The sequence below is a fragment of the Acinonyx jubatus genome, chromosome D2 (assembly GCF_027475565.1).
Source record: "Acinonyx jubatus isolate Ajub_Pintada_27869175 chromosome D2, VMU_Ajub_asm_v1.0, whole genome shotgun sequence".
NCBI lineage: Eukaryota > Metazoa > Chordata > Mammalia > Carnivora > Felidae > Acinonyx > Acinonyx jubatus.
The window spans coordinates 51,126,051-51,150,484 of NC_069393.1; the positions used below are offsets into that span (position 1 = coordinate 51,126,051).

Here is a 24,434-nt window from a genome sequence, read left to right on the forward strand (position 1 = left end):
TATTTATTATTTCTGAGAATCATATACTAAAGCTTCTGGGGAAAGAAAAGTAGGCTGGATTCCAAGATACTAATTTATTGTATTATTTTCATTCAGTAGTACCTTTCTATTTCACATTAAGTCAAAATGCAAAAGTAAAATGGTTTCATATTAAGAAATTTACATGCTCAGCATCTGTAAAGAACACTAAAGGATATGAAAACTAAATGTAATAGAACCAAAACATAACAGAACCCCCACAGAACAAGCCATTTACAAGGAATACGGACCAGCTGTAGGAAATCCCTTGTTAGGCTGGCTACTACAGCAAGCATGATGATCTCTCCAGGAAAGCCCCTTTGCAGTGGTGGTTATATTCCCCAGCTCCCAAGATCCAAACTTGGGGCTGTATACTGAATTCTATCTCTGACAATCACATGGACTCCTACAGAGAGCCAGGCAAGGTCTTCGGGAAAGCGGTAATAAGGAGCTTCAAATTGGAGCCTTTATTGCTCCAAAACTACCAAAATCAACATTGCTGGCAGTTGGGAAATTACAAGTGTAGGCATTTCTCCCAACCCCAATTAAAATGTTCACAGAGCGAGAAAAAGTCTTATGCTTGCATTGGTGAGTCAGCCATAAGCAGAAGCAGGTAGTTACAAAAAGCAGGTAGTTACAAAAAGCAGGTAGTTACTGCCTTTCTAGGTCAGGCAGTCACCATAATATACAAAGAGCCTTTCACTGCTCTTCCATCCCTGCCAGACACATCTTTCCAGCCCTTCTCCATTTCCAGATGCCATCAACTACTGTTTAACTCTGGACTACTGATTATCAACAATATTTCCTCTATTAAACTCTAACTGACTATAATTAGAGGTAGTTAGGCAGACATCTAAGAGCCATACCAGTACCTAATTTTCTGAAAACTTTGTACACATTCTCTGAAAGCAAACCCAGAAGATGGGTGCTCTCTCTCCATTTTTGCTGACTGGTAAAAAGAATCATTGGCTAAATGATGTGACCCAATCACCAATGACAGAGCTGTGGCTTCAACCAGTGTCTTTCTCATTCCAAGCTTCATGGGTTGTCCACTACTCTATGCTCCTCTCCATTTCTCTCTTCAATAAAATCCACACGACTTAATCAAACTTTTCATATTGTAAAAAACAAAGCCATAATCTTCTGACACTGGCAGATCAAAACACTACAAAACCCACCTGAGCAATGACAAGTTCCAAATGGACAAGCATTTCACCTTATATTGCCCTTGAAAAAAGCAAAATAGGCCAACCAATGGAGAAAGCTATTTAAGCAGAAAATTGTATCTTATAGAGTATCTAAAAACGTTACATTTCTGAAGGCATACTTTTGTATCAATTCACTGCAAGGTCATAAAAAGTTTAAAGCTAACTACTTTTCAACACTGAAAAGCAATTTTGAAGTATACTGTTTATATTATCAGATTAATGTTTTCAGTAGCATAGAAAACCTTCTAATATTTCCTAACCAACCTGTCTTTTAAATAGAATATAGATAATGTAGCTTTGTTGGCATTCACAGTAACCATGCCATAATAGGCTCTGAAACAGTTTGTGGGGTTGGGTGGACCTTAAGTGGTTTTGCATTAAAGCAGTATTTAAGAAACCATCAACCGAAGAGTCTCTAGTTTTAAATCTAGGTCATACTAACCTTAGTCAAAAGCAAGCATAAACTAGACAATTTATATTACTTCCTAAAAAGATGGCTTGTGAAATAAAAAGGAGCATAGACTTGAAAAATATTAATGTTTCCTAAGAATTATAAATAAGCATATTTATTTTTAAAAATAATCTATATTCCCATTAATTCGCATAAGGAATTTTTCTTCTGTTATAGATAACCCACTAGCAAAATTAACACTATATTTAGTTAGACTTATGTCAAAAAACAAAGTCTTTCAATTTGGAGGGAAGAGGAGAGGAATAAAAACAGAGATGCAGAAAGAAAACAAAATATGATTTGAAATTTTCCCCCCAAAAATACAATATTCAAAAATACATAAATTAAGTAAATAAATAATAGAGGGAAATACTGATTACTGTTGCAAAAAAGTGGTAGTAAATATATGACACCATATTTTTCTTCCTCCATTTCCATCAATACAAATTTTTTAAAAGCACTATTTCTAGGGTATATCATAAGGTCAAGTACAGATTCAGCCCAGTCTTCTGCCTCTACACTGCACTGTTAACTGATGTCCTGGAGCTATCATACCCAAGATATTAAGAGTGGAGACTGGCTCTGGAGGCAGACTGCCTGGGTTCAAATCCCACCTCGGAGAGTTATTGGCTGTGTGACTGTGAGCAAATGAAGTAAATGTACTAACTCTCAATTTCTCTGTCAAGTATAATGAGGATTCTAACAGTCCTGAACCTCAAAGGAGTTCTAATGAGAAACTATACCTAAACTGTTTAGCACAGGGCCTGGCCTGTAAGTAAATGGTGGGTCACCATATTGTTACAGTAACCAGAGGGTACCTTTAGACAGAAAAAAAGACCAAACGATGTTGTATAGAAGTTTACAGTTATTCAGATTGCTCTGTATGAGAAATCAGTAATCCATACTATGAAAAGATCATGCAGAACTCCTGGTCACCGTTACAATAACAGTAACTGTAGCCCAACATTTATGTGATACTTTACTATGAGCCAAGCACTGTGCTAATGCAATTGCTCTTTTGAACTCCTATGAAGCAAGGAATTATTATTCCCATTTTATAGATAAAGGTATTGAGGGTCAAAATGTCTGCATAATTTGCTCAAGACTACAAGGCAAGTGACTGGCAGGGTTAAGATTTTGAAACCTAGGCAATCTGCCTCCAAAGCCTTCTGACACAAACTACCCACCCAAACTTGGGCAAGGAATTTCACATACTGGGATTTCAATTTCCTCCTCTGGAAAATAAACAGGATGGTAGAATAGGTATTCTTAAAAGTCCCTTCTAAACTTCTCTGGACAAAAATCCACATTCACTACATATAGAAAACATCTCTGCTTTAGTCCTTTTACAGACCCAAGCTTCTCTGTCTCATATAAATACAGAATGATGCATATTTAGAATTCCCCCAGTGGAGTGCCTCACTGTTCCTGAGCCAGTTGGCGGAAAGTACATGATGCCAAGAGGCATCAGCCAGACAGAGCCTCACTAGATAGTTCCATAACTAAGTCCCTTTAAATGGAGCCCAAAGCGAACCTGACTTAAAATTAATTCTACCTGACAGCACTAATGCTACAGGGAAGTTAAGGACACACATCAACAAAATTAGCCAAACCTTTAGACTAGAGCTATGTCACTATACCGCTCAGGACCTCAGTTTCCTTATTTACAGAAATGAAATGGCTTTTAGATACAAGTAAACCCAAAGGAAGAAGCCACCCCAACTCAGGGAAACCAATCGACTTTGTTAGAATTGAGGGAAGGGGGTAAGGAACATCTAGTTTGGAAAACCACATTCAAATACAGTTATTGCTTTTATAATATAAACCACAGAAGAAAGCTCCGGGAAAAAAAAAAAAAAATCTATTGTGTTGGTTGGCAAAAGAGGGTGAAGCAGCACTGAGGGGATATGGATTTCAAAAATACATATTAAGATACATTACAGTAGATCACTGTTGCAAGCCCCTTTTAGCTGAGAGTCTGTAAAATAAAGTCTCTAGGACTACTTAAGATATTTTCTCCCTTGGGGCGCCTGGGTGGCTCAGTCGGCTGGGCATTCGACTTCGGCCCAGGTCATGATCTCACGGTTCATGGGTTTGAGCCCCATCAGGTTCTGTACTGACAGCTCAGAGCCTAGAGCCTGCTTTGAATTATGTGTCTCCCTCTCTCTCTGCCCCTTCCCTACTCACTCTCTGTCTCTCAAAAATAAACACTGAAAAAAAATTTTTTTAAAAAGATATTTTCTCCCTTTCACAGGAAAATGATTTAAATAAATGCACAGACATATAAAATTCTAAACACAAAACTCAAGGTGTTTTTAGTTTTTTAAACATACGTGATATACTTAACTCAAGTCTTGTAATATTCCAACCCAAAACCAAAGAACAACCAGGTTACTCCTAATTTGGTTCTACTATTGCTTCAAAATACTGAAGCTCCATTTTAAGTAAGACAAAGAAGTGAGACATAAAGTCAAATCTTTTGGCCGTCTTTGCCTACTCAACAGCACCACTACGGATGAAAAGACAAACCAAAGTCAAACCAGTCTGTCTGGCTCTCATTAGCATAGCCTGTAAACGACTGGCAATCCATACACTACTTGTCATGAGTAGTGTCATGAGTTTGAGGGAAATTTTATGGATTTAATCTCTCCCCAGTCCTCATTTCCAGAGACAATTATCAAAAGCTAGTTGTATTCTATTCAACTCTTAGAAAAAGATAAATGATGTCTACACCATCAGCTCTCACCCCTAAACGTTCTATCGTATTTCAGGTTAACTTCTAAGACTGGACTTGGATAGGGAGTGACAGAGGAACTGTCAGAAAAAGGCTCTCCTACCAAATGCAGCCTCCCTGTTCTATCCCCTCACCGCAAAAATAAGCACATAGAGAAATTCCAGAAAGCAGATTCCTCCTTTTCTTTACCAACTAATCCCATCTCGCAGTGTCTCATTTTATTAAAACAAACTTTAGAACAATGGAAAGAAATACACCTTAATATCAAAATCCTCCATGCCTAAAGGACCCCGGTGAAAATTTGTCAAGATCCTCTCTCATGAAAAACTCTCATACACACAACCTTCATGAACCCCCTTGAACTGTCAAGGTTAAAAATCCTTGCTCTGGCCTAGAGAATCATGTGCTTCTCAATAACCCTATCTCCTCCTTCATGGATGGGAGCCACCCCAAACATCACATCTGAAACGTAAAGAACAAAATGAAGGCTCCAATTGCACCTGATGCTTTCTACCTCTGTCAAATGTCAGTTCTGCCATTTTTCAGCAATGCTCAAAGGATTTGTTTCATTTCCTTGACCACCCAAATTGGGTCTTGTCCAAAGCCCTCCTCTCTCCTTCCTTTCCTCTTTTCTTTAACTGAGCCTAGAAGCTTATAGCCAAATCAATTTGTAAGTGAAGGATAAATGTTTGCCTGAGAACAAAAGCTCCCAGTGAACACTCACCCTCACCACCCCTTTTCCAACTCAAGATGTTCAGGACACTGCCAACTAACTGATGTGGTCGTGGGCTGGATTAGAAAACAAGAACAGAATAAGGACACTCCATTCAACCTTTTTGTCTGGGGCATTTCCTGGGTTTTTCACTGGTATTTAACACCAAGACACAAGGCTCATTTTTCATTAAAGTTGCAAGACTTTCACTCTGCCCAGTTTCAAATGGTGTAATTGATCTGCATTGTCTTCTTAAATAACCCAACTGAAGGACACTGCAGCTTTAAATATTTCAGTGCTAGCTAGCAAATAGACTCCATTGCAATATGGCTCTGAAGGTCGCGTCCTATTGTCTCTTTGCTCTAGAAAAACAATGTCTAAGTCTTTCTTCTAGGTAACATCGGAAGAGTTACCCCTAGAATTTCCATTCTCCCCAACTGGGTCCCTGGAGGAGTTCGCGAGTTTATTGGAATCTCACACTCATAATTTTCCCGGCAGGGGCAATATGCTGATTGCTATTAATGATGCCAGCACCTTAGCGAGACATAAACACATGTGTTCACATTAGTTTAATTGAGCATATGCAACTGTCTGAAATAGCACCACTCAAGGGCTGTTAACCTCTTTAAGAGTAGGCCCAGGGTAGTTTAGGAGTGGATGGCTTTCAGGCGGCACTCTGAACCCAGGTTGCATAACCTGAAATGTGTAGCTACTTAAAATGACAGGAGTCTCAGTCTACTCATCCTGGGACCATGCCAGCACCTTGCACCTTTACTTGTAAAATAAGGTCAAAATAAGAGGCACACGCACGGTGAAGGAAAAAATAAACCAAAAGAAAAAGGCCCTTTTCTATCTTATCAGGGCGCTTAAATAGGATTCCTCAAGCAGTCACAATGTTCCCCCACCCTTGTCCCGGGAACTAGAACAGCCCCGGTGAAATGGAGGCTTTGGAAGGGGAGAAGGGAGCTGGACATCGATGCCTTCTTTTAAAGAACAAAAATCAGTGGACGATTAAATGGCAGGGAAGAAGGGGCAAAGAAGCGGGGTAGAAGGTGTGTGCAGGTGCAATGGAGCATTACCTGAAATGGCAACAGATTGTTACCATTATCCGTCCGGAAAGCGTTATCCTCCATCCAGGACTTGGAGGTGAGCGGGGCCGCGCGGGGGAACTTGGGCGGCGCGATCACATTGCTGGAGAAGGGCTTTTTGAGCGGCGAGATGGGGTTGAGCGGTGAGGGCACCCCGACACCCACGCCCACGCCCACGCCGACCGCCCGGCGAGGGTCCCGGCCAGCCGGCAGGCCGCCCCACGGGTTGGATGGCGCGCTCCAGGCGGCGTTCACACTCTGGTGCGTGTTCCAGCTGGACGAGGCGGACGAAGCGGCGGCTGCGGCCGCGGCGGCTACTGCAGCCGAGGACGAGGACGGCTTGCTGGTCATGATGGGCTGGTGGCCGTACGCCGCGGCAGCACTCCTCTGCGTGTAGGGCGCCTGACTGGGGCTGGCGGGCGAGCGGCGCTGCTGCGGGGGTTGTGCCTGCGGGGGCTGCGCGGGTTGCGCGGGCTGCGGCGCCGGCGGCGGCGGCTGCTGGTGGTGCTGGGTCTGCGCCAGGCCGATCTGCGGAGAGAAAGTGCCTCCGAAGACTGGGTTGACGTGGTGCGGGAAGTTCTGGAAGAGCATGGTCCCGTTGACTGGGGTGATCCCCTGGAAGAAGCTGTCCTCCACCGCGTTCGTGGTGCCCGTGGACCAGGTGCTGCCGAAGGACGGCGACAGCGACGCGCCCGGCGCCGCGGGCTCCTGCGGCGGCGGCGGCTGCTGAGGGGGCTGGTGGAAACTCAAGCCCGGCAGGAGCGGCGATTCCATCTGCATCTTGTCAGGACCGTTGGGGGCCGGCGGGGCCGCGGCGGGACTGAGGGCCGGCACTGCGCTACTGTCCTCCGGCTTGGGGGTCTCTGAGGAGAGGGGCGTGGACGGGGCTTCGGCTGCGCTGGGTTCGGGCTGGGGCTGCTGCTGCTGCTGCTGCCGCTGCTGCTGGGGCTGGGGCTGGGTTTTGCTTTTGTCCATCAGTAAATCATCCTGCATGGTTTGCGCAGCTGAAACGGGAAAAAAGAGAGACGCGTTATTGTTAATGTGATCGTTAATGCCCCTCGCTAAAGCGGGCGGGTGTTTTACTTGCGAAAATCCAGTGCCACCGCTACTAGCCAATTGCAATGCAAATCCATAATCTCCCATTTAGAAGAACAGGTCGGGCTGGGAATGGGGGCGGGGGGGGGGGCTCGTGCAAGGTCTCTAAAAATACTGTGAGAGCGTCTTCACCCTTTCTGATGTCTTGGTTCCTTTTCTGTATTAGTGAGAGATGTGCTTATAAGACAGAAAGACAGCAATTTCGCCACGTCTCTTTTCCCTTCACCGGAACTCAGAGCGTTCACCCTGCAATGAGAAACTGATTCTGGTTCCTGTTTTTTCCCAAGCACCACCCTCCCCCAGTTATTTGCATACGTCAATAAATACTGCTGCGTCCTTCAGCAAGGTTAAAAAGACACCGCACACGACCCTTTCTTCCCCCTTCCCTGCTCCGCACTTTAAAGAAACAGCAGTCTTATCCCTCTTGATTAGCAAACTGCCTTCTTGCGTTGATAATTGTTTGATTTAGCAGCAGCGAACCGCGAGGGAGGAAATCCTTGGCATTTGTTAGGAGGAGGATTCAGCTGCACAATCATTCTCTGGCCTCCCAGTAGCTGCAGCTACTCCATTTTGTTAGGAGACATAAAAAAACCACCGTTTTAAAAGAGGTTAAAAAAAAAAAAATCTACTGAAACGTTTGTGTTTGCTTCGTGTTACTCCAAGGATTGGAGTTTTTCTGCTTATTCTCCAATCTTCTTCTCTCCAATTCTGTCACACAAGAAATTTCTTGGCTTCTCAGTGGTTCAGGTCTCAACAGGAGCCTGAGAATTTCTGTGCAGAGTGGAGAAATGTTCTGGTTGGGTTTGAGGTCAGAGAGAGAGAGAGAGAGAGAGAGAGAGACAGACTGACAGTGAGATGGGGTAGGGGCGGAGCTTTAAAAAAAATCCCCCTGAGATTTAAGTAGAAAGTCAAGATACTTATGAGGTTGCCAGATTTTCATTTTTGAATCCTCCTGATGCTGCCTTGGTCACAAGACTTTGGCAAATTTAGAATCCATTCTCTTATCACTGGTATTAGCAATGAAAGATTATGGTTTGAAGACCCTGAATTATGCTAGCAAAAGCGTTAAAAATAGCATAGTACAAAGTCCCAAATTCTCATACGTTGTAATTATAGTGCATTGCCATCACTGCTTCATTTAGCCATATAAGGAGTGTATGGTATTTTCCATCTCTCATAGAAGGGCTATATTCACCTCTGCCATACAGCCTGTTTTCCCATTCAAGGATGAAAATAGTAATCACTCAAAATCAGGAGATTTCCATACACATAGTTATCACTGAGTTAGTTTGTCCTTTAGAACATATTAAGTGTTTTAAATATATGAATATTAAGTGCTGAGACTCTGAAAACAAATATTTTGAGATGTTAAAGAAGCAAATGACCAAACATACAATTATTTTTAGATGATGATTCAGTATAATTGCAACAAAGTTATTAATATATATATAATGCAGTTACTTAATTAACTCAGATACTTGGGAAGCATCTTTCTCAGAACACTTGTGAAAGGACATTCAGATATACACAGAAGCTCTGCCTTTGGACATCCTCATGATAAATGTTATAAAATAAATGTATTGGAAAATGGAGATGCCACCACTGTTAGCCATTAAGCAAAATATTCACATCAAGAAATGGAATTAAAAGTTCTATTTTATTAAAAAACTATCTTTAAAATGGTTACTCATTCATTTTAAAGTTTCATACACAGACAAAAAATAGTGGGCTGAACGAAATGCTTCATGGCCACCTTACTCTCTACTCTTTCCTCCCCTTCAACCCCCCCCCCCGCCCCATAAAAACCCAGCCCAATATACCTCACAAATTGTCAGCTACTACCAATAAAACCTACCTAAGATTGATTTTATGTTTCTCAGGTCCCTTGGTCTAAAACAATGGCTTTGATCTGTATTGTAAAATATCACACAAAGAGGCAAGCAAAGCTTGGATTCACAACAGCACAAAGTTCTACCGCTGCCAAAGAAAATGGACATAGAAAGACATTTTCAGACTTGGTTTAAGCAGTGCTGCAGTAAACCATTATAATCTGGGGTCTGAGTTGCTTCCAGTGGGCTAGAATCGTCTTTACAATAGCCATATCATCATGGCTGAAATATGCATTTGATTATAATTTTAATATTCAGCTTTCCTGATGCTTGTATTGATGCTTTCTGTAATGCCTTCAGTTTAAACTACATGCTCTTGATAGAAAAATTAATGCTGTACTATATAGCAAAAAAGCTTAAAAAGTAAGCTGGACTCAGAATATTTTATAATATGCAATTAATATATTTATTGAATTAAAAATTTTTTTATCATACCACATACCAGGAACACCCATTTCTCGTCGCAACACTCCTTAAAGATATAAATTTCACTTTCTGCATAAATTCATTCTGTCAAGGTCAAGACCCATCTTTAATAAATAAGACGCTTTTAAACAAAAGGAAAGCAATAGATTAAGATAACATTTACAAAGTTAACATACAGTGTTTCTCGGCAACTGCTCGTATAGTTTGTTTGGGTGTGTTTCTTTTTTTCTTTTTTCTTATTTACAGCAAAGTCCGAGAAATAGATACCTCCTTCCCCTCCCCCCACCACACACACAATAGATCTTCCTTCACATGCAATCACCCAATCTCAAGTAACAAATTCTTAGTAGCAGTTACCTTTGAGTGTCCAGTTTTTAAGGATCGATAAAATTAAAAAGTGTACAGTATTTATTTTCTTCTTTCAGGTTGATTATGTGACCGCTCTGGCAAAAGCACTTTGACAACTGTAAGAGGAGAGGGCATGCGCGCACAGGGAACTGTGGGGGCTGAAGTCCTTCACTAGATACTCTGCCTGACTTAAGCACGTTCCGCCAAGGAAAGGAGGAAGCCTCGAAAATACTGATTCCAAGGGGAAGAGGTTGTGCTCGGATTACGTTATATTTTCCTACCAATCTGAATCACAAATTGTTGAAATGAAAAGGGAGAAAAATAAATTGGTTTGTCAACTTGATTTAGGAAGCCAGGTTAAAAGAGAAACTGAATTGAAGGACTCAAAATAAATGAACCCATCAGAGCTACCTTAAATGGTATTAGCATGGTGATGACTGGGTAGCCAGCAATAGGAACCCTATCCGAAGAAAAGAGATTGGGATGGAGAGGGCAAGGGAAGGGGAGACTACTAGGAAAAGATAAATGCTTAAAATCTGACCATCCTTAAAAAGAAACATTTTAATATTATAGAATGAAAAATACCTTTATAAATGTGATATTAACCATGGAGATCAGGTAAAAATAGGTTTCAGTCACAAATTTTTGACATCCACCAAGATTTCTTTGTATCTGAGTTTTCAATGAAGGCATAAATCACTTACGGTTCTACTTGACATGCTCTGAATCAACTCACCTCGTTATTTTACTTGTCAAAATGAAAGTTTACTTTGCATTATTCATACAATGATCAATCAAATAAAATTCAACTCTTTTAAGCTAAGACAATATTTGGTGAAATTTTAAAAAATAATTTGAAATTTAGTGTTTCATTGCATAGAGCAGTGACTTCTTTATTCAAAACAAAAAGTAAATACAGTTTCTGTTTTTCAAATCAAGATTTTTGGGAGGGGGGTATATTTTTTCTATCTTAGCCTTATGACTCCAAGGCTGGAATCTCACAGCATATTAACATCAACTCTTATTATCCATAGCTTCTGAGAGCAATAGTTCAACTACCAGTTTGCTCACGTAGGCAGAAGATATTATTTCTTTGGGATTTGGTTCAATGCCATTCACCCAAGGGGTTCAGAGTAAATGTCAGTTGATGACTATACTGATTGAACTTGGAACTAAAAATATTAAGCATCATTTCAAACTGTCTTAATTCTCTATTTCCTTTCTTCACCAATTAGAATTATAGTATTACCAGAGACTACCAATTTGTAGCATTAGTGGTCTTTGTTTCTAGTTATTTCTAAGGAAAAAAACAAAACAATTTAAGAGGAAAAAAATTACTGTGAATCAACCTGTGAAAAGTCTTTTTAAAAGAACTAAATGGCCTTCTTATTCCTACCGTGAACTTATTTTATATTCCCCATTTTTTTCTATTCCTCTACTCTCCTAAAGAAAGCCTTACTTCTGCCAACATGCTGTACTTATCATTTGCATTCCAGAGTCTGTCAGGATCACTCAAGGTTAATCTTATTCCTGAAGACTTCCCTAACCTACCAAACTTCTATGTTTTCAAGTACTTCAATTAAGTAAAAGAAAGTTCCCTCATAAAATCGTTATGAAGACTTATTTTTAAAAAAATAGACTTTAAAATTATTAATGTCAAGATTTTATAGGTAGTAATTATTTTTTTCAAGTTTATTTATTTAGAGAGAGTGCAAGTGGGGGAGGGGAAGGGAGGGAGAGAGGGAGAGAGAGAGAGAGAGAGAGAGAGAGGGAGAGAGAGAAAGAGAATTCCAAGCAGGCTCCACACTGCCAGAGCAGAGCCCAATGGTGGACTCAAACCCACAAACCATGAGATTATGACCTGAGGCGAAGTTGAATGCTTAACCAACTGAGCCACTCAGGCGCCCCTATTGGTAGAAATTCTTAAGTTATTCAGGTGTGCTTGAAAGTGGTTTACTTGGGCATTTATTAATCCACCTGACCACAAGTGAAGGTCTAATAATAATTCACACAATAAAGAAAAATAAACTTTGGCCCCTGACCCTCGATAAATGGCAATCAGTAATTAGCACTGCCCACACTTAATGTAATTGTATTATATTTGAAAATGAAGTAATTCCTGCTCTTCCTTTCCTAAAATAAGCATTCAAATCTAAAAAGAAAATGACTCAAACAAAAATGCCAAGGTGTAAATAAATACCAAACAAATAATAAATTATAGAAGGAGCCCCAACAAGAAAAAAGACATTCCCTACTGAAATCCTGTGTTTTATTTAACCAGAAAGAAAGCACTGTCTAAAATTTTGTCTTCAGATCACAGTGCTTAACCATTTATCGCTTGAATGGTCATGGAAGGCTGTCAAAATAGAGATTGCAGAGTTAACTCATTGAGATATACATGGATCAAATACATCTTTCTAAGCTTTCTTCCATTCCTACACTACTCACATCTGTACTCAATGTAGTACATGTGAGTCCTGGGTAATTGGTGGTTGCTCCAAAGACGTTTGCAGAATGAATGGATGAATAAATAAATGAACGGATGGATGGATGGATGGATGGATGAAATATAGTTTTTGCTTATCTAAAACAACCAAGATTTGAGTAAGTATCAAATTATTCTCCATTTAGAACAGCAATTACTTTTTCATCATGAGGAGTATGCAGATCATTTGATTATCATCATGAAATAACATTCATTCAGCTCTAATTGAACAGAAAACTTTGTTCCCATCTAAAAGTTTACAGTCTAATAAAGACACACACCTCACCTCTCCACAGAAACTGCTTCATTAAGTTCTCAATGGTACTCAGAGCTAAATCCAGTGGATGTTTTGTCAGTCTTTATCTTGCTTGATCTTGCAGTAACACTGACATAACTGACCATAATTGCTGGATATACCTTCCCTTTGCTTCCTTCATGCCGTCCTTGGTTTTCTCACATGTAGGGTTATGTGCCCTCTAGCATATCGGTGCTCTCTCTCACTAGCTCTCAATCTTCTTTGCTAACTGACTTTAAATACTGAGTTTCTCAGGGTCTAGGCCATTTTTTTTCTTTTTAAATTATTTTAATGTTTAGAGACAGAGTGCCAGTTGGTGAGGGGCAGAGAGAGAGAGAGAGAGAGAGAGAGAGGGACACACAGAATATGAAACAGGCTCCAGGCTCTGAGCTGTCAGCACTGAGCTCAACCCAGGGCTCGAACCCATGAACCGTGTAATGATGACCTGAGCTAAAGTAGGACGCTTAACCAATGGAGTCACCCAGGCGCCCCTACCCTAGGCCAGCTTTTTTTTAATATTTTAAATTTTTTATTTATTTTTGAGAGAGACAGAGTGCGAGCAGGGGAGGGGCAGAGAGAGAGGGAGACACAGAATCTGAAGCAGGCTCCAGGCTCTGAGCTGTCAGCACAGAGCCCGATGCGGGGCTCAAACTCAGGAACTGCGAGATCATGACCTGAGCCGAAGTCGGACGCTCAACCAACTGAGCCAGCCAGGCACCCCCCTAGGCCATTTTTTCATCTCACTCTGTGAGTGGCTTTCCCAACTATAACAAAAGAACCAGGCTTATCCTATTAACAGCTATATTCCCAACATCTATCACTGTGCCTAGCACATAGTAAATAGATATTCAGTAAATATTTGTTAGATTGGGATGACTGGGTGGTTCATTCCGTTAAGCATCCAACTTTGGCTCAAGTCATGATCTTGCAGTTCATGAATTCAAGCCCCACATCAGGCTCTGTCAGCCCCGCTGACAGCTCAAAGTCTGGAGCCTGCTTCGGATTCTGTGTGTGTGTGTGTGTGTGTGTGTGTGTGTGTGTGTTTCTGCCCCTCCCCTGCTCACTCTCGGTCTCTCTCTCAAAAATAAATAAAAACATTAAAATTTTTAAAAAATATTTGTTGGATTAAAGTTACATTTATGTGCAAAGGGCCAAGAATGCCAAAACAATCTAGATGGCAAAAATAATATACCTAGAGGACTTACACTACTAGATATCAAGACTTATTATAAAGCTATAGTAATTAGGCTAGGGTTATTGGCAAAAGGATAAGCAAAAGACACACGGAATAAAATAAAAAGTCCAGAAACAGATCCACATATGTATGGTCACCAGATTTATGAAAACAGTAACACTGCAGTTTGAAAGGATGTTTTTTTTCAATAAAGGATATTGGAGTCAACTGAATATCCATATGGAAAAAAAAAAAAGACTTTCACCCTTGCCACACTATACACAAAAATCATTTCCAGATGGATTGTAGGCCTAAACGTAAAAGGTAAACAATAAAGCGTTTAAAAGAACATAGGAGAATATTTTCACGAGGTTGGAGTAGGCAACAATTTTAACAGGTCACAAAACCAATAACCATAAAGGAAAAATTTAATAAACTAAACAAATTAAATTAAGAACATCTGTTTACCAAGGACAGAATTAGAGTGAAAACTCTTGGAAGGAAAGAAATATATGCAATATGTATATTTTTCAACAAAAGACTTAGAATATATAAAGGACCCTTACAAATTAATAGTAAACATCTCAAAGAAAAAGACAAGCGACTTCAACAAAAGACATTCAAATGTTCAAAGAAAGTATATGAAAAAAGTACATGATTACCTCACTAATCATCAAAGAAATACAAAATAAAACCAGAAATGCTAAAATTGGAAAAGGCAGATAATGCCATACCTTAGCACAGATGTGGGAACAACTCAAACACTGCTGGCAGAAGTATAATTTAGTATAGCTATACAACCACATTGCAAAACTATTTAGCAGGATCTACTAAAGCAAACATTCACATACCTTAAAACCTAGCAATTCTGCCTCTGGATATATAGCCATCAGAAATGCAAACATATGTTCACCAAAAGACATGTTCAAAGCAGCATCAATCAGAAATAACCCATACCTGGAGACAACCCAAATATCCATCCACAATCAAATGGGTAAGTGAATTTGTGATAGATTCATATAATGGAATATCATAAGGCAAAGATAATGAATAGACTCTAATTCCATAGAACACAGATGAACTGCATGCATACAATCCTGAGTGAAAGAAGCCTAACAGGGCAAAGTACATACCATATGATTTGATTTATATAAAGTTCTAAAAAAAACTAATTTATGGGGGCACCTGGGTGGCTCAGTTGGTTGAGTGTCTGACTTTGGTTCAGGTCATGATCTCATGACTCATATGAGTTCCAGCCCCGCATCACATCAGGCTCTGTGCTGACACCTCAGAGCCTGGAGCCTGCTTCAGATTCTGAGTCTCAGTCTCTCTCTGCCCCTCCCCAACTTGCACCGGCGCTCTCTCTCAAAAATAAATAAACGTTAAAAAAATTTTTTTAATAAATAAATAAAAAGAATTTTAAAAACTAATTTATGGATTAGAAGTCACCACAGTAGTTAACTCTGTAGAGAAATAATGATTGGTAGAAGACATAAAAAGGACTGCAGAGATGCCGGTGATATACTGTTTTCTTGAGCTGGATGCTGTTACACAGGTGTATTTATTTTGAAAATTTAGAAAACCGGACATTTATAATATATGCACTTTTCTGTATTTTTGTTATATTTCCATTAAATTTCTTTTTTTTTAATTTTTTTTTTTTAACGTTTATTTATTTTTGAGACAGAGAGAGACAGAGCATGAACGGGGGAGGGGCAGAGAGAGAGGGCGACACAGAATCGGAAGCAGGCTCCAGGCTCTGAGCCATCAGCCCAGAGCCCAACGCAGGGCTCGAACTCACGGACCGCGAGATCGTGACCTGAGCTGAAGTCAGACGCTTAACCAACTGCGCCACCCAGGCGCCCCCCATTAAATTTCTAAAATTTACATATATACTTGTAAAGATTGACTATCTTCTCTAAGTTAAAGAGAAAAAAATAGCACAATATGGCCAAATAAAAAGAGGAGCCTTAAGTCTAGGTCATGGAGCTAGAGAAATAAATGGGGGACTCCCTACATGCCAGGACTGTCCCTACGGGTGCTACATGCAAAGATGAAAAAATCCGAAGTCCCTTGACTTCAAATACCTCGCAACCTAAGGAGGGAAAAGTAATTTTGGTCAACTATGGTAAATTAGATATCCTCTAGGTAACCTAGAAAGATTTTAAGATTGTTAAAGCCCAAGGCAATTTATAAGCAGGAAATCCACATCCTCTGAGTGAGGATCTAGCTCAGACTAAGTTTGAGAACATAACAAGAGAAAAGGGAGCAAAAAGGGAGCCTGGTGAGCCAGATGTGGTTTGGTGGGCAATCTGGAGAGCACCTGGAGTTCTTTATGTTTCTTGCCTCTCCATTAGCTTTTGGTTCATGCATTCATCAACAATTTTATGAAAGGCCTCCTAGCTACAAAGTAGCAATTCCAGAACTTCACCTGCATTTTTTTATTGATCTTGTAAGAGAAAACTGAGGCCATTAGACAGTAATGCCCTCAATTTCTCAGCTGCCTAGCACCAAGACCCTCCCCCCTCCCCCTTCACAAACTTATCTGTAGTCCCCTCCATACTTCCTTTCCTTCTATTTCAGAGGAAGCTGAGTTCCCCTACAGGTCCACAATTAATCACTCCACCTGTAGTCTAGAGCTTATTCCTTCTAGTTTCCTTGAGACCTAGTTCATTAGTTTATTATTCCCAACATTCTCCATCCCATTCACGACAGGGTGTTTGAAAGAAGCCCCTATATCCCAGCTATGCTTTCATTTCCAGTTGATTCCCAAACTTAACTGCATGTGGCTTCTGCCCCTACCATCCTGCTAAAAAGTGCTCATGCTACTGATCTTACTAAACTTACCAATGACCAATTGACACTTCTCAATTCTTACTTTATTTGGCATTCATCCTTCATAAAACACTTATAAGCCGAATTCTAAGATGGCCTTTCAAGATTCCAGGCCAGAAGGACAACAGGAACCTTAGTCCTGTAACTGCAATTCTGCCAACAAGAATGAGCTTGAAAGCAGATCTGACAACCTAAACAGAGGACCCAGTCATGCTGCATCAGATTTCTGATCCCTAGAACCGTAAGGCATAAATAAGTTTGTGTTAAGACATTAAGCTTGAGGTAATTTGTTACACAGCAGTAGCAAACTAACTCCAGACTGTTCTGTTTTCTTTGAAGACACTGCTTTCCTGGTTCTTCGGTTCTTAAGTTTCTTCTGTCTCTTCGATACTAGATAGATCTTCCCTCAGGGTTCTCCTAATTCTACACTCTCCCTGGACAATGTTATATTCATGAACTGGGAAACAGGAGTTCACTGCTATCCAGGTTTTCAGATCAAATCTTTTTGCTAAGCTCCAAACAACTATTTAACAACTTCTCTATCTCAGGATCCTGCAGCACCTCTTCTCACACGCGGCTTTGCCTTTATTCCTGGTTTACTTATCTTTCTCCTACTCAATGGGACCACCAACCATCTAGTCACTGAAGGTAGTAATTTGGACATGGTTTTGTCTTTTCTCTTCTCACTCACTGAGGGACAAGTCCAATTGGTCACTAAAACCTATTACTTTGGCCTCCTAAATTTCTGCCTGACATCCCCTCCTCTTCTTTCACAGCCAGTTTAACACTACATCTGAACTATCGCAGTATTACCCTAATGTCTCTCATCTAGTACCCTTTCAAATGTGGCCTCCACACTAAAGCCCAAGTAATCACTCAAATACAATTTTATTATGGTATGCCCCTTCCTAAAATTCTTTACTTTCCCCGTGCCAAGAGGATAAAATACAAACTTAACTCTTCTACTTTTCTTCCCAGCCATACCTAACTACTACAGGTCCCTGCACGGACCAAGCTCTTCTACCATAATGCCTCTGCACATATTCCTTCTGCCTGAAATACCTTTCTACCTCTTGATAACCAACTCTTACTCACCCAAAAGAACCCAGTTCAAACCTCTTTGAGGCTTTCCCTTGCCATGTGAGAATTGCCCATTCCCTCCTTTATATCCCTCCATAATACAAACATACCTCTATTAAAGTATTCTTCATGCTTTAGTATAATTATTTATTTGTACATCTATCCTTCCTAGAAAAGATTCAAGATCAGGACTCTATTCATCTTTGTAAGCCAGGCACTGGGCCTAAAACTTAGAGATAAAATAAAAGTTTATTAGATAAAAGTTTGTTGACCAAATCAAAGAACAAAGTTCTTTTAGCTCAATTTACAGAGGCTGAAAGCACTTATTTAACATTAGGTGAAGAGAAATTCTCTTGCCATGAAAAGTATTTCAAAAACACTAGGTTTGATGACATTATAACATTTAATGAAGATACTCCATACTAAAATTTGGTGGAATTAATTTACTCTTTCTCCTATTACAGGACATTTAGTTTGCTTACAAATTTTCACTATTTTTCAAATTGTTACATTAAGCCATATTTCTAAAGAAAAAATTACTTGTTTGAAAGGCAGAACATTAAGGCTTTTGATACATATTAACAAATTATTTTTAAAAGGTTGAAGTTTATGGTTCCTACAGAAATTAAGTTCTAATATGAAAACAGTGCATGATTAGTGTATATAACAAAGAATATAGTTACTGTTCTGATAATAACCTAATGTGGAAGTTTCTATTCTTTTGATATGCCAAATAAAATTAAGTCTCTTTCAGCATCCCAGTATATTCAATATTTTGTCATTCGTCATCATACCTTCATGTGATAAGGAAATATTACATATAAGTCTGTATACTTAGAGCCTATGATTATTAGCTGGAGATTCCATTTCAAATGTCATGCCAATGTGTATGCACATGTATTCCATTAAAGAAAAAGAAACATCAACAGCCTTCACCTATATTTCCTACGTTTCTAGACTTCAATTGTAATTAATTTTATTTTAAAAGTGAATATTCATGAAGGTGGACAAAAAAGTACAAATTTCCAGTTATAAAATGAGTCCTAAGGATGTAATGTACAACATGGTGACTATAGTTAATACTACTACATTGCATATTTGAAAGTTGCTAAGAGAGTAGACCTTAAAAATTTTCATCATAAGATGGGGCACCTGAGTGGCTCAGTCGGTTGAGCGTCCGACTTTGGCTCAGGTCATGATCTTGCAGTTTGTGAGTTCAAGCCCCACATCAGGCTCTGTGCTGACAGCTCAGAGCCTGGAGCCTGCTTTATATTCTGTCTTCCCTTCTCTCTGTCCCTCCCATGCTCATGCTCTGTCTCTCAGTAATAAATAAACATTAAAAAAATCTTTTTAAGTTTTCATCATAAGAAAAAAAATTATAAAGATGTGTGGTAATGGATGTTAACTTATTATCGTGATCATTTTGCAACATGTACAAATACTCATTATTTTGTACACCTGAAACTAATATAATGTTCTATGTCAGTTATACCTCAATTTAAAGGGGTGCCTGGGTGGCTCAGTTGGTTGAGCATCTGACTTTGGCTCAGATCATGATTTCATGGTTCGTGAGTTCGAACCCTGCGTTGGGCTCTGTGCTGACAGCTCGGAGCCTGGAGCCTGCTTCAGATTCTGTGTCTCCCCCTCTCTGCCCCTTCCCCAGTTGCACTCTGTCATTCTCTCAAAAATGAATAAACATTAAAAATTTTTTAATATTCATATATATATTATGTATCTGTATTCATTTTAGGTCTGAATAATGCACAGTGGCCTACATATTTTTATATTAAAAGTTTTATGCATCAAAAATTTGTGAACTTGGGGCACCTGACTGTCTCAGTCAGTAAAGCATGTGACTCTTGATCTTGGGGTTGTAAGCTCAAGCCCTGTGTTGGGTGTAGAGATTACTTAAAAATAAAATCTTAAAGAAAAAATTTGTGAACTTATGGAATAACTAAATTTGTACTCTTAAGAGATGTGCCCCACAAAATGGGTGAAGAGGAGTAGGAGGTACAAGCTTCCAGTTATGGAATGAATAAAGGCATAAAGTAAAAGTCACAGGAATAAAGAATAAAAGGCACAGCATAAAGAATATGGTTAATAGTACTGTAGTAGCCTGTATGGTGACAGATGGTGGCTACACTTGTGGTGAGCACAGCGCCATGTATAAACTTGTCCAATCACTATGTTGTACACCTGAAACTAATGTAGCATTGTGTGTCAGCTATATTAAAAGAAAAAAAGTATCCCACACTATTTTTAGATTTTACTGAACTGCAAATTGAGTCCCTCACCACAATGTCATCTCCCTTTATAAACTGATTTGATACAGCACCCCTCCCTCTAGTCAACTAGAGCTTATTCATTTTCCTACTCTTTTCATGGTTACTCAGTCATAAGAACCCTCTGAAAATATTTCAGGAAATATGGTTAAGTTTTATACAGGTCATTTTTCTCTCCCTATAATAACTATATTTTATATTTTAAATTTCCATTTTAAAAAATTATTCTGACAGGCCACATGTTCTTTCAGAAGACTTCAGAGAAGCAAACCCTACCCCCATTAATGTTTTAGTTGTCTTCAAATCTGACAGGTTCACCATTTCACTTTAAATGCTTTTCAAAAGCCACCCTCATTAAATTGTAATCAACAGGCACCTCTCAAGGAGCTGGCTTCCATAGTTTCAACTTCTATCCCCAAAGTTTTAGCTTTGGCTCTGAGCACTTTCCCAAGAGCTTTCCAAACACCTGCTAGACATTTTCATGCACAAAATTCATCATGTCACTCATCATTATCTATAGAACAAGAGTCAAACAGTTACCCTATATTTAGGATTCTCTTCTTCTAATCCCAACCTATGTTCCCAGATAGCATTATCCCCACTTCTCCAGGCAAGTTGGTCTACTCAGGGTCCTGAAGCTTGCTGTTGTTACCGATCCCATATGGAATGCCCTCCTCATCCTTTCTACTTATCTTAGTCTCACCTTTTTTCACAGCCTCGTTCAAACACCAGTTCCTAACATCAGTTCCTATCCGTATCACACATTTGTTGCTTTGTATTTCTATTTATCTTTTCTGGTATAATTATATTAATCCCCAACTTGAACCCTAAGCTTCTTGGGGGAAGGCATGGCAAAGTCTAGTATTTTGCAGGGAGCTCAGTAATAAAAGCTAACATTTATGGAACACATACTGTGTGCTAGACAAAATACTAAGTGCGTTCCACGTATTAGTTCATTTAATCCACGTAAAAAACCCATGAGATAAATACTGTTACTATCCCTAATTCCAGATGACAAATGGAAACTTAGAAAGGCGATTTACCTGCCCAAGGTTGTAAAACTAGTAAATGTCAGATCTAGTACCTAATTTCAGGTTTGTCTGACTCTAAAGCTATCTCTTTGTTAGTGACTCATAAAAGCAGATCCTCTTGTCCTATTTGATCCACAGAGCCCAGAACACAGCTTGGGCTTCAAAGCTGTGAAAAGAGGGCAAATTGTGGCTCAGCAACTTTTCTTTCTCCCATTGATACAAGCCTTTTATACAATGACCTTTGCCTGAAAACCAGAGATAAGCTCTAACCAAAGGATTCCAAATTCCACCCATGGGCAAGACCCAGTCCCACTCTAGGGTGTTCTAAAAACAGCCTGTCTTCAAGAGAATGAATCATCAAAAAAACCTGATTTTAGTCTTCAGGGATCTCAAGAGCAAGACCAGTCTAGGCCTGAAAATGATGTAGAAAGCTTTTCTTTGCCATAATCTCTGCTTTAAAAGCCAGTAATTTATAGATGCTGTACAAGTTAGTGATCAGAGGGATCATCGAAACAAAGGGAAGGGCAATGCTCAGTATATCTACCCAGGTAACCCTTGGGTCCTAATATTTGAAACCAAGTAGTATTTGCCTTACATTGACAGACGGGATTACACTTTACCAAGCTTCCTCACCTTTATTATCTCACTTGATGTTAACAGCCCTGTGCAGTGGAGAGACAGCAGAGGTCCCTCATTGTGCAATGCACCAGAAGGCTAGTGGAGAATGAAATCTAGTATATGTTCTGCTCACTCAGCTCATGAACCTTAATGTAAAGCTGCATCTGCTTGGAAGAAGAGGCACCTTTTCCTAATTTCCATAAAGGGACTGTATGACCAGGTGACAGCCCCAAGGATAACTGTTGGAATCCCCACTTTAAACATGTAGATGTCCATTACACCCAAATAAAGCTAGAAAAAATACAAAATAGAGATGTGGAAACTCAGGCTCAAAGACGTTTCAAGATATAGTTAATAAGTAGTGGATCTAAGATTAGAATTCAAGTCTTCCAACTCACTAGGTGCATGCTTTTTCAACTACACTACAAGTCTCCCTTTGGTTCAGTTAAAACAGGCTCTCTGACTTCTCATGTGGTCAGACTAGTATCTTCAGCACTTTGCTGCAAACAGCTGAACCAAAATCTAGAGCTTTTTGGTGTAGCTCTGTCCTAAGGCCATAACTGTTCTCTCACTGAGGAAACTGAGAATCAGATAAGTGTGCCAACTGTACCAAGAGGGATACTATAGATGGATCTCCCATCACTTCTGAAAAAACAAATTGGACCATCTGCCCTAATGTTAATGGATTGTACATCATCACAGTGGCAGGGAATCAACATTATTAATATTATGGGAGGTCATGTATGGAAAGGACATTGGATATGAAATCCAATTATCTAAATTTAGATACCAGAATTACCACTTGTTAGGTGCCTGGCCCTGGGAGATAACAAAAACAAATATTAGGCACATCTATTTGCCTTGCCATGTACTTTGTTTACATGATGAGAAACTGCACACAGCCCTAAGAGGTTATGTACCTTCATTATCCCCATTTCATAGGTGAAGATACTGAGACTCTGAGAAGTCCAAGTAACCTATCCTAGGTTATACCATTGGGAAATGAAGAAGCCAGGATTCAAACCGCACAATCTGATTCTAAAACCTATGTTCTCAATTTCTTAGTCTTTGTTTCCTCTAGAATTAAATAGGGATAATAACAATGGCTGCCCCAAGTCAGAATTATATTAGTGTGTATGAGGGCATTTTTAATAAACTGTAAAGTAGTAAAGGTCAATGTATGAAATCCAAAGCTAATACTGACAGGCAGACAGGTTTATCTGGAATATCTACATTCAAGTACAGATTTGTCTCCTTTCCACTTAATATTGAGAGTCAAATGACCTATGTTAAGCCCATGCTTCTTGTAGCAACACTGATCTTGTTATCCAGACATTTCATAGCCCACCTCTTTCTATATCCTGTGTTCTCTACCATGGAAGCTGAGTACAGTGAGACATATCCTTAAATTGCTACAGGATACAGGTTTTATTCTTTATTAGTTTCAAAATTAGTGGATTGAGAGAATTTCATCATTTGGTGATGACAATGATGATGATGTTCATACTAACTGATCACTTAGTCTATGTAGGCATCTAGCTAAGCATTTTATATGCCTTATCAGTTAATCCTCATAATAACTCTAAAAAGACAGAAGCTATCATTATACTCATTTTTCAGATAAGGAAACCAGGGCTTAGAAATGCTAAATAATTTGCCCAAGGTGACATATCCAGTCAGTGAATAAGCCCAGGTCTATTTTGATTCTAAAACTCAAACTCTAAAGTTTAACTCTTATCCCTTACCTCTTGCCACACCCAGAGGACTTATAGTGCCCACCTTTTCTTCTTTACAATCAGGCTTCTGCCTCCCATTGCTTCTTCCTTTAGTGACTGTGTATTTTCCAAACCAAAACTGAAAACATGTGATCAGACAATCTTAAAGAAACTCCAGAAGAATCCAGCACCTGGAGTTATCCTTCTCCTCCATATGATCACCTAGAACAAGCCCTATTAGAGCATTCTTGGCTTTTCTTTTGAGCCCAGGCCTGCCTCAGCTTAGTGTTAAACCATCTCCTTTAATGTTAAACCCATCTTCACCCAAAAGCCTGAGAGTATCTTAGAGAATGAGACCTCAATTAGTCTTGTTATTCTGAAAAATTCCTCTCTTAAAAGAAACAGATGAAAGGAAGAAAAGTTCTACTTTATTTATTTATTTATTTATTTAAAGAAAGAAAGAAAGAAAGACAGACTGAGAGTGGGGGAGGGGCCCAAAGAGTGAGAGCAGGGGAGGGGCCGAGAGGGACAATCCCAAGCAGGCTACATGCTGTCAGCACAAAACCCAATGTGGGGTTCAATCCCACAAACCATGAGATCATGACCTAAGCTGAAATCAAGAGTTGGATGCTTAACCGACTGAGACACCTAGGCACCCTTTTTCTTTTTTAAATAAGAAGTCCTTGAGACATCCCTTTGAAACATCCCACACCCTCCAGCAATGGCCTCTCCTAGAGAGAGCAGAGGAGGAAAAGAGTTAATCTCTTAAGGGAAAGACATTGTTTTGTCTCTCCTTTTATTAAGTTTATTTATTTATTTAAGTAATCTCTACACCCAACATGGGGTGTGGGGCTCAAACTCATGACCCAAGATCAAAGAGTTGCATGTTCTTCCCACTTAACCAGCCAGGTGCCCCTGCCTCTCCATTTTAAAGTGGCTCTTGTTTCAGA

The 24,434-nt window shown here is 39.6% G+C and overlaps 1 protein-coding gene across 12 annotated transcripts in view; it reads right to left on the reverse strand.

Moving 5' to 3' along the window:
* The window catches only part of CPEB3 (cytoplasmic polyadenylation element binding protein 3), a 191,917-nt gene that overhangs the window by 150,762 nt on the left and 16,721 nt on the right, over positions 1-24,434 (reverse strand). For 8 of the 12 annotated variants that reach the window (XM_053207281.1, XM_027062622.2, XM_027062626.2 and 5 more), the window contains one exon: positions 6,203-7,215. In XM_053207281.1, coding sequence (XP_053063256.1) covers positions 6,203-7,204 — 1,002 coding nt within the window. In that variant the 5' untranslated portion in view covers positions 7,205-7,215. Of the gene's footprint in view, positions 1-6,202; positions 7,216-7,438; positions 7,553-9,978; positions 11,561-24,434 lie in introns of those variants that run through there. The other 4 variants (XM_027062624.2, XM_053207280.1, XM_027062623.2 and 1 more) reach the window with 3 other exon arrangements.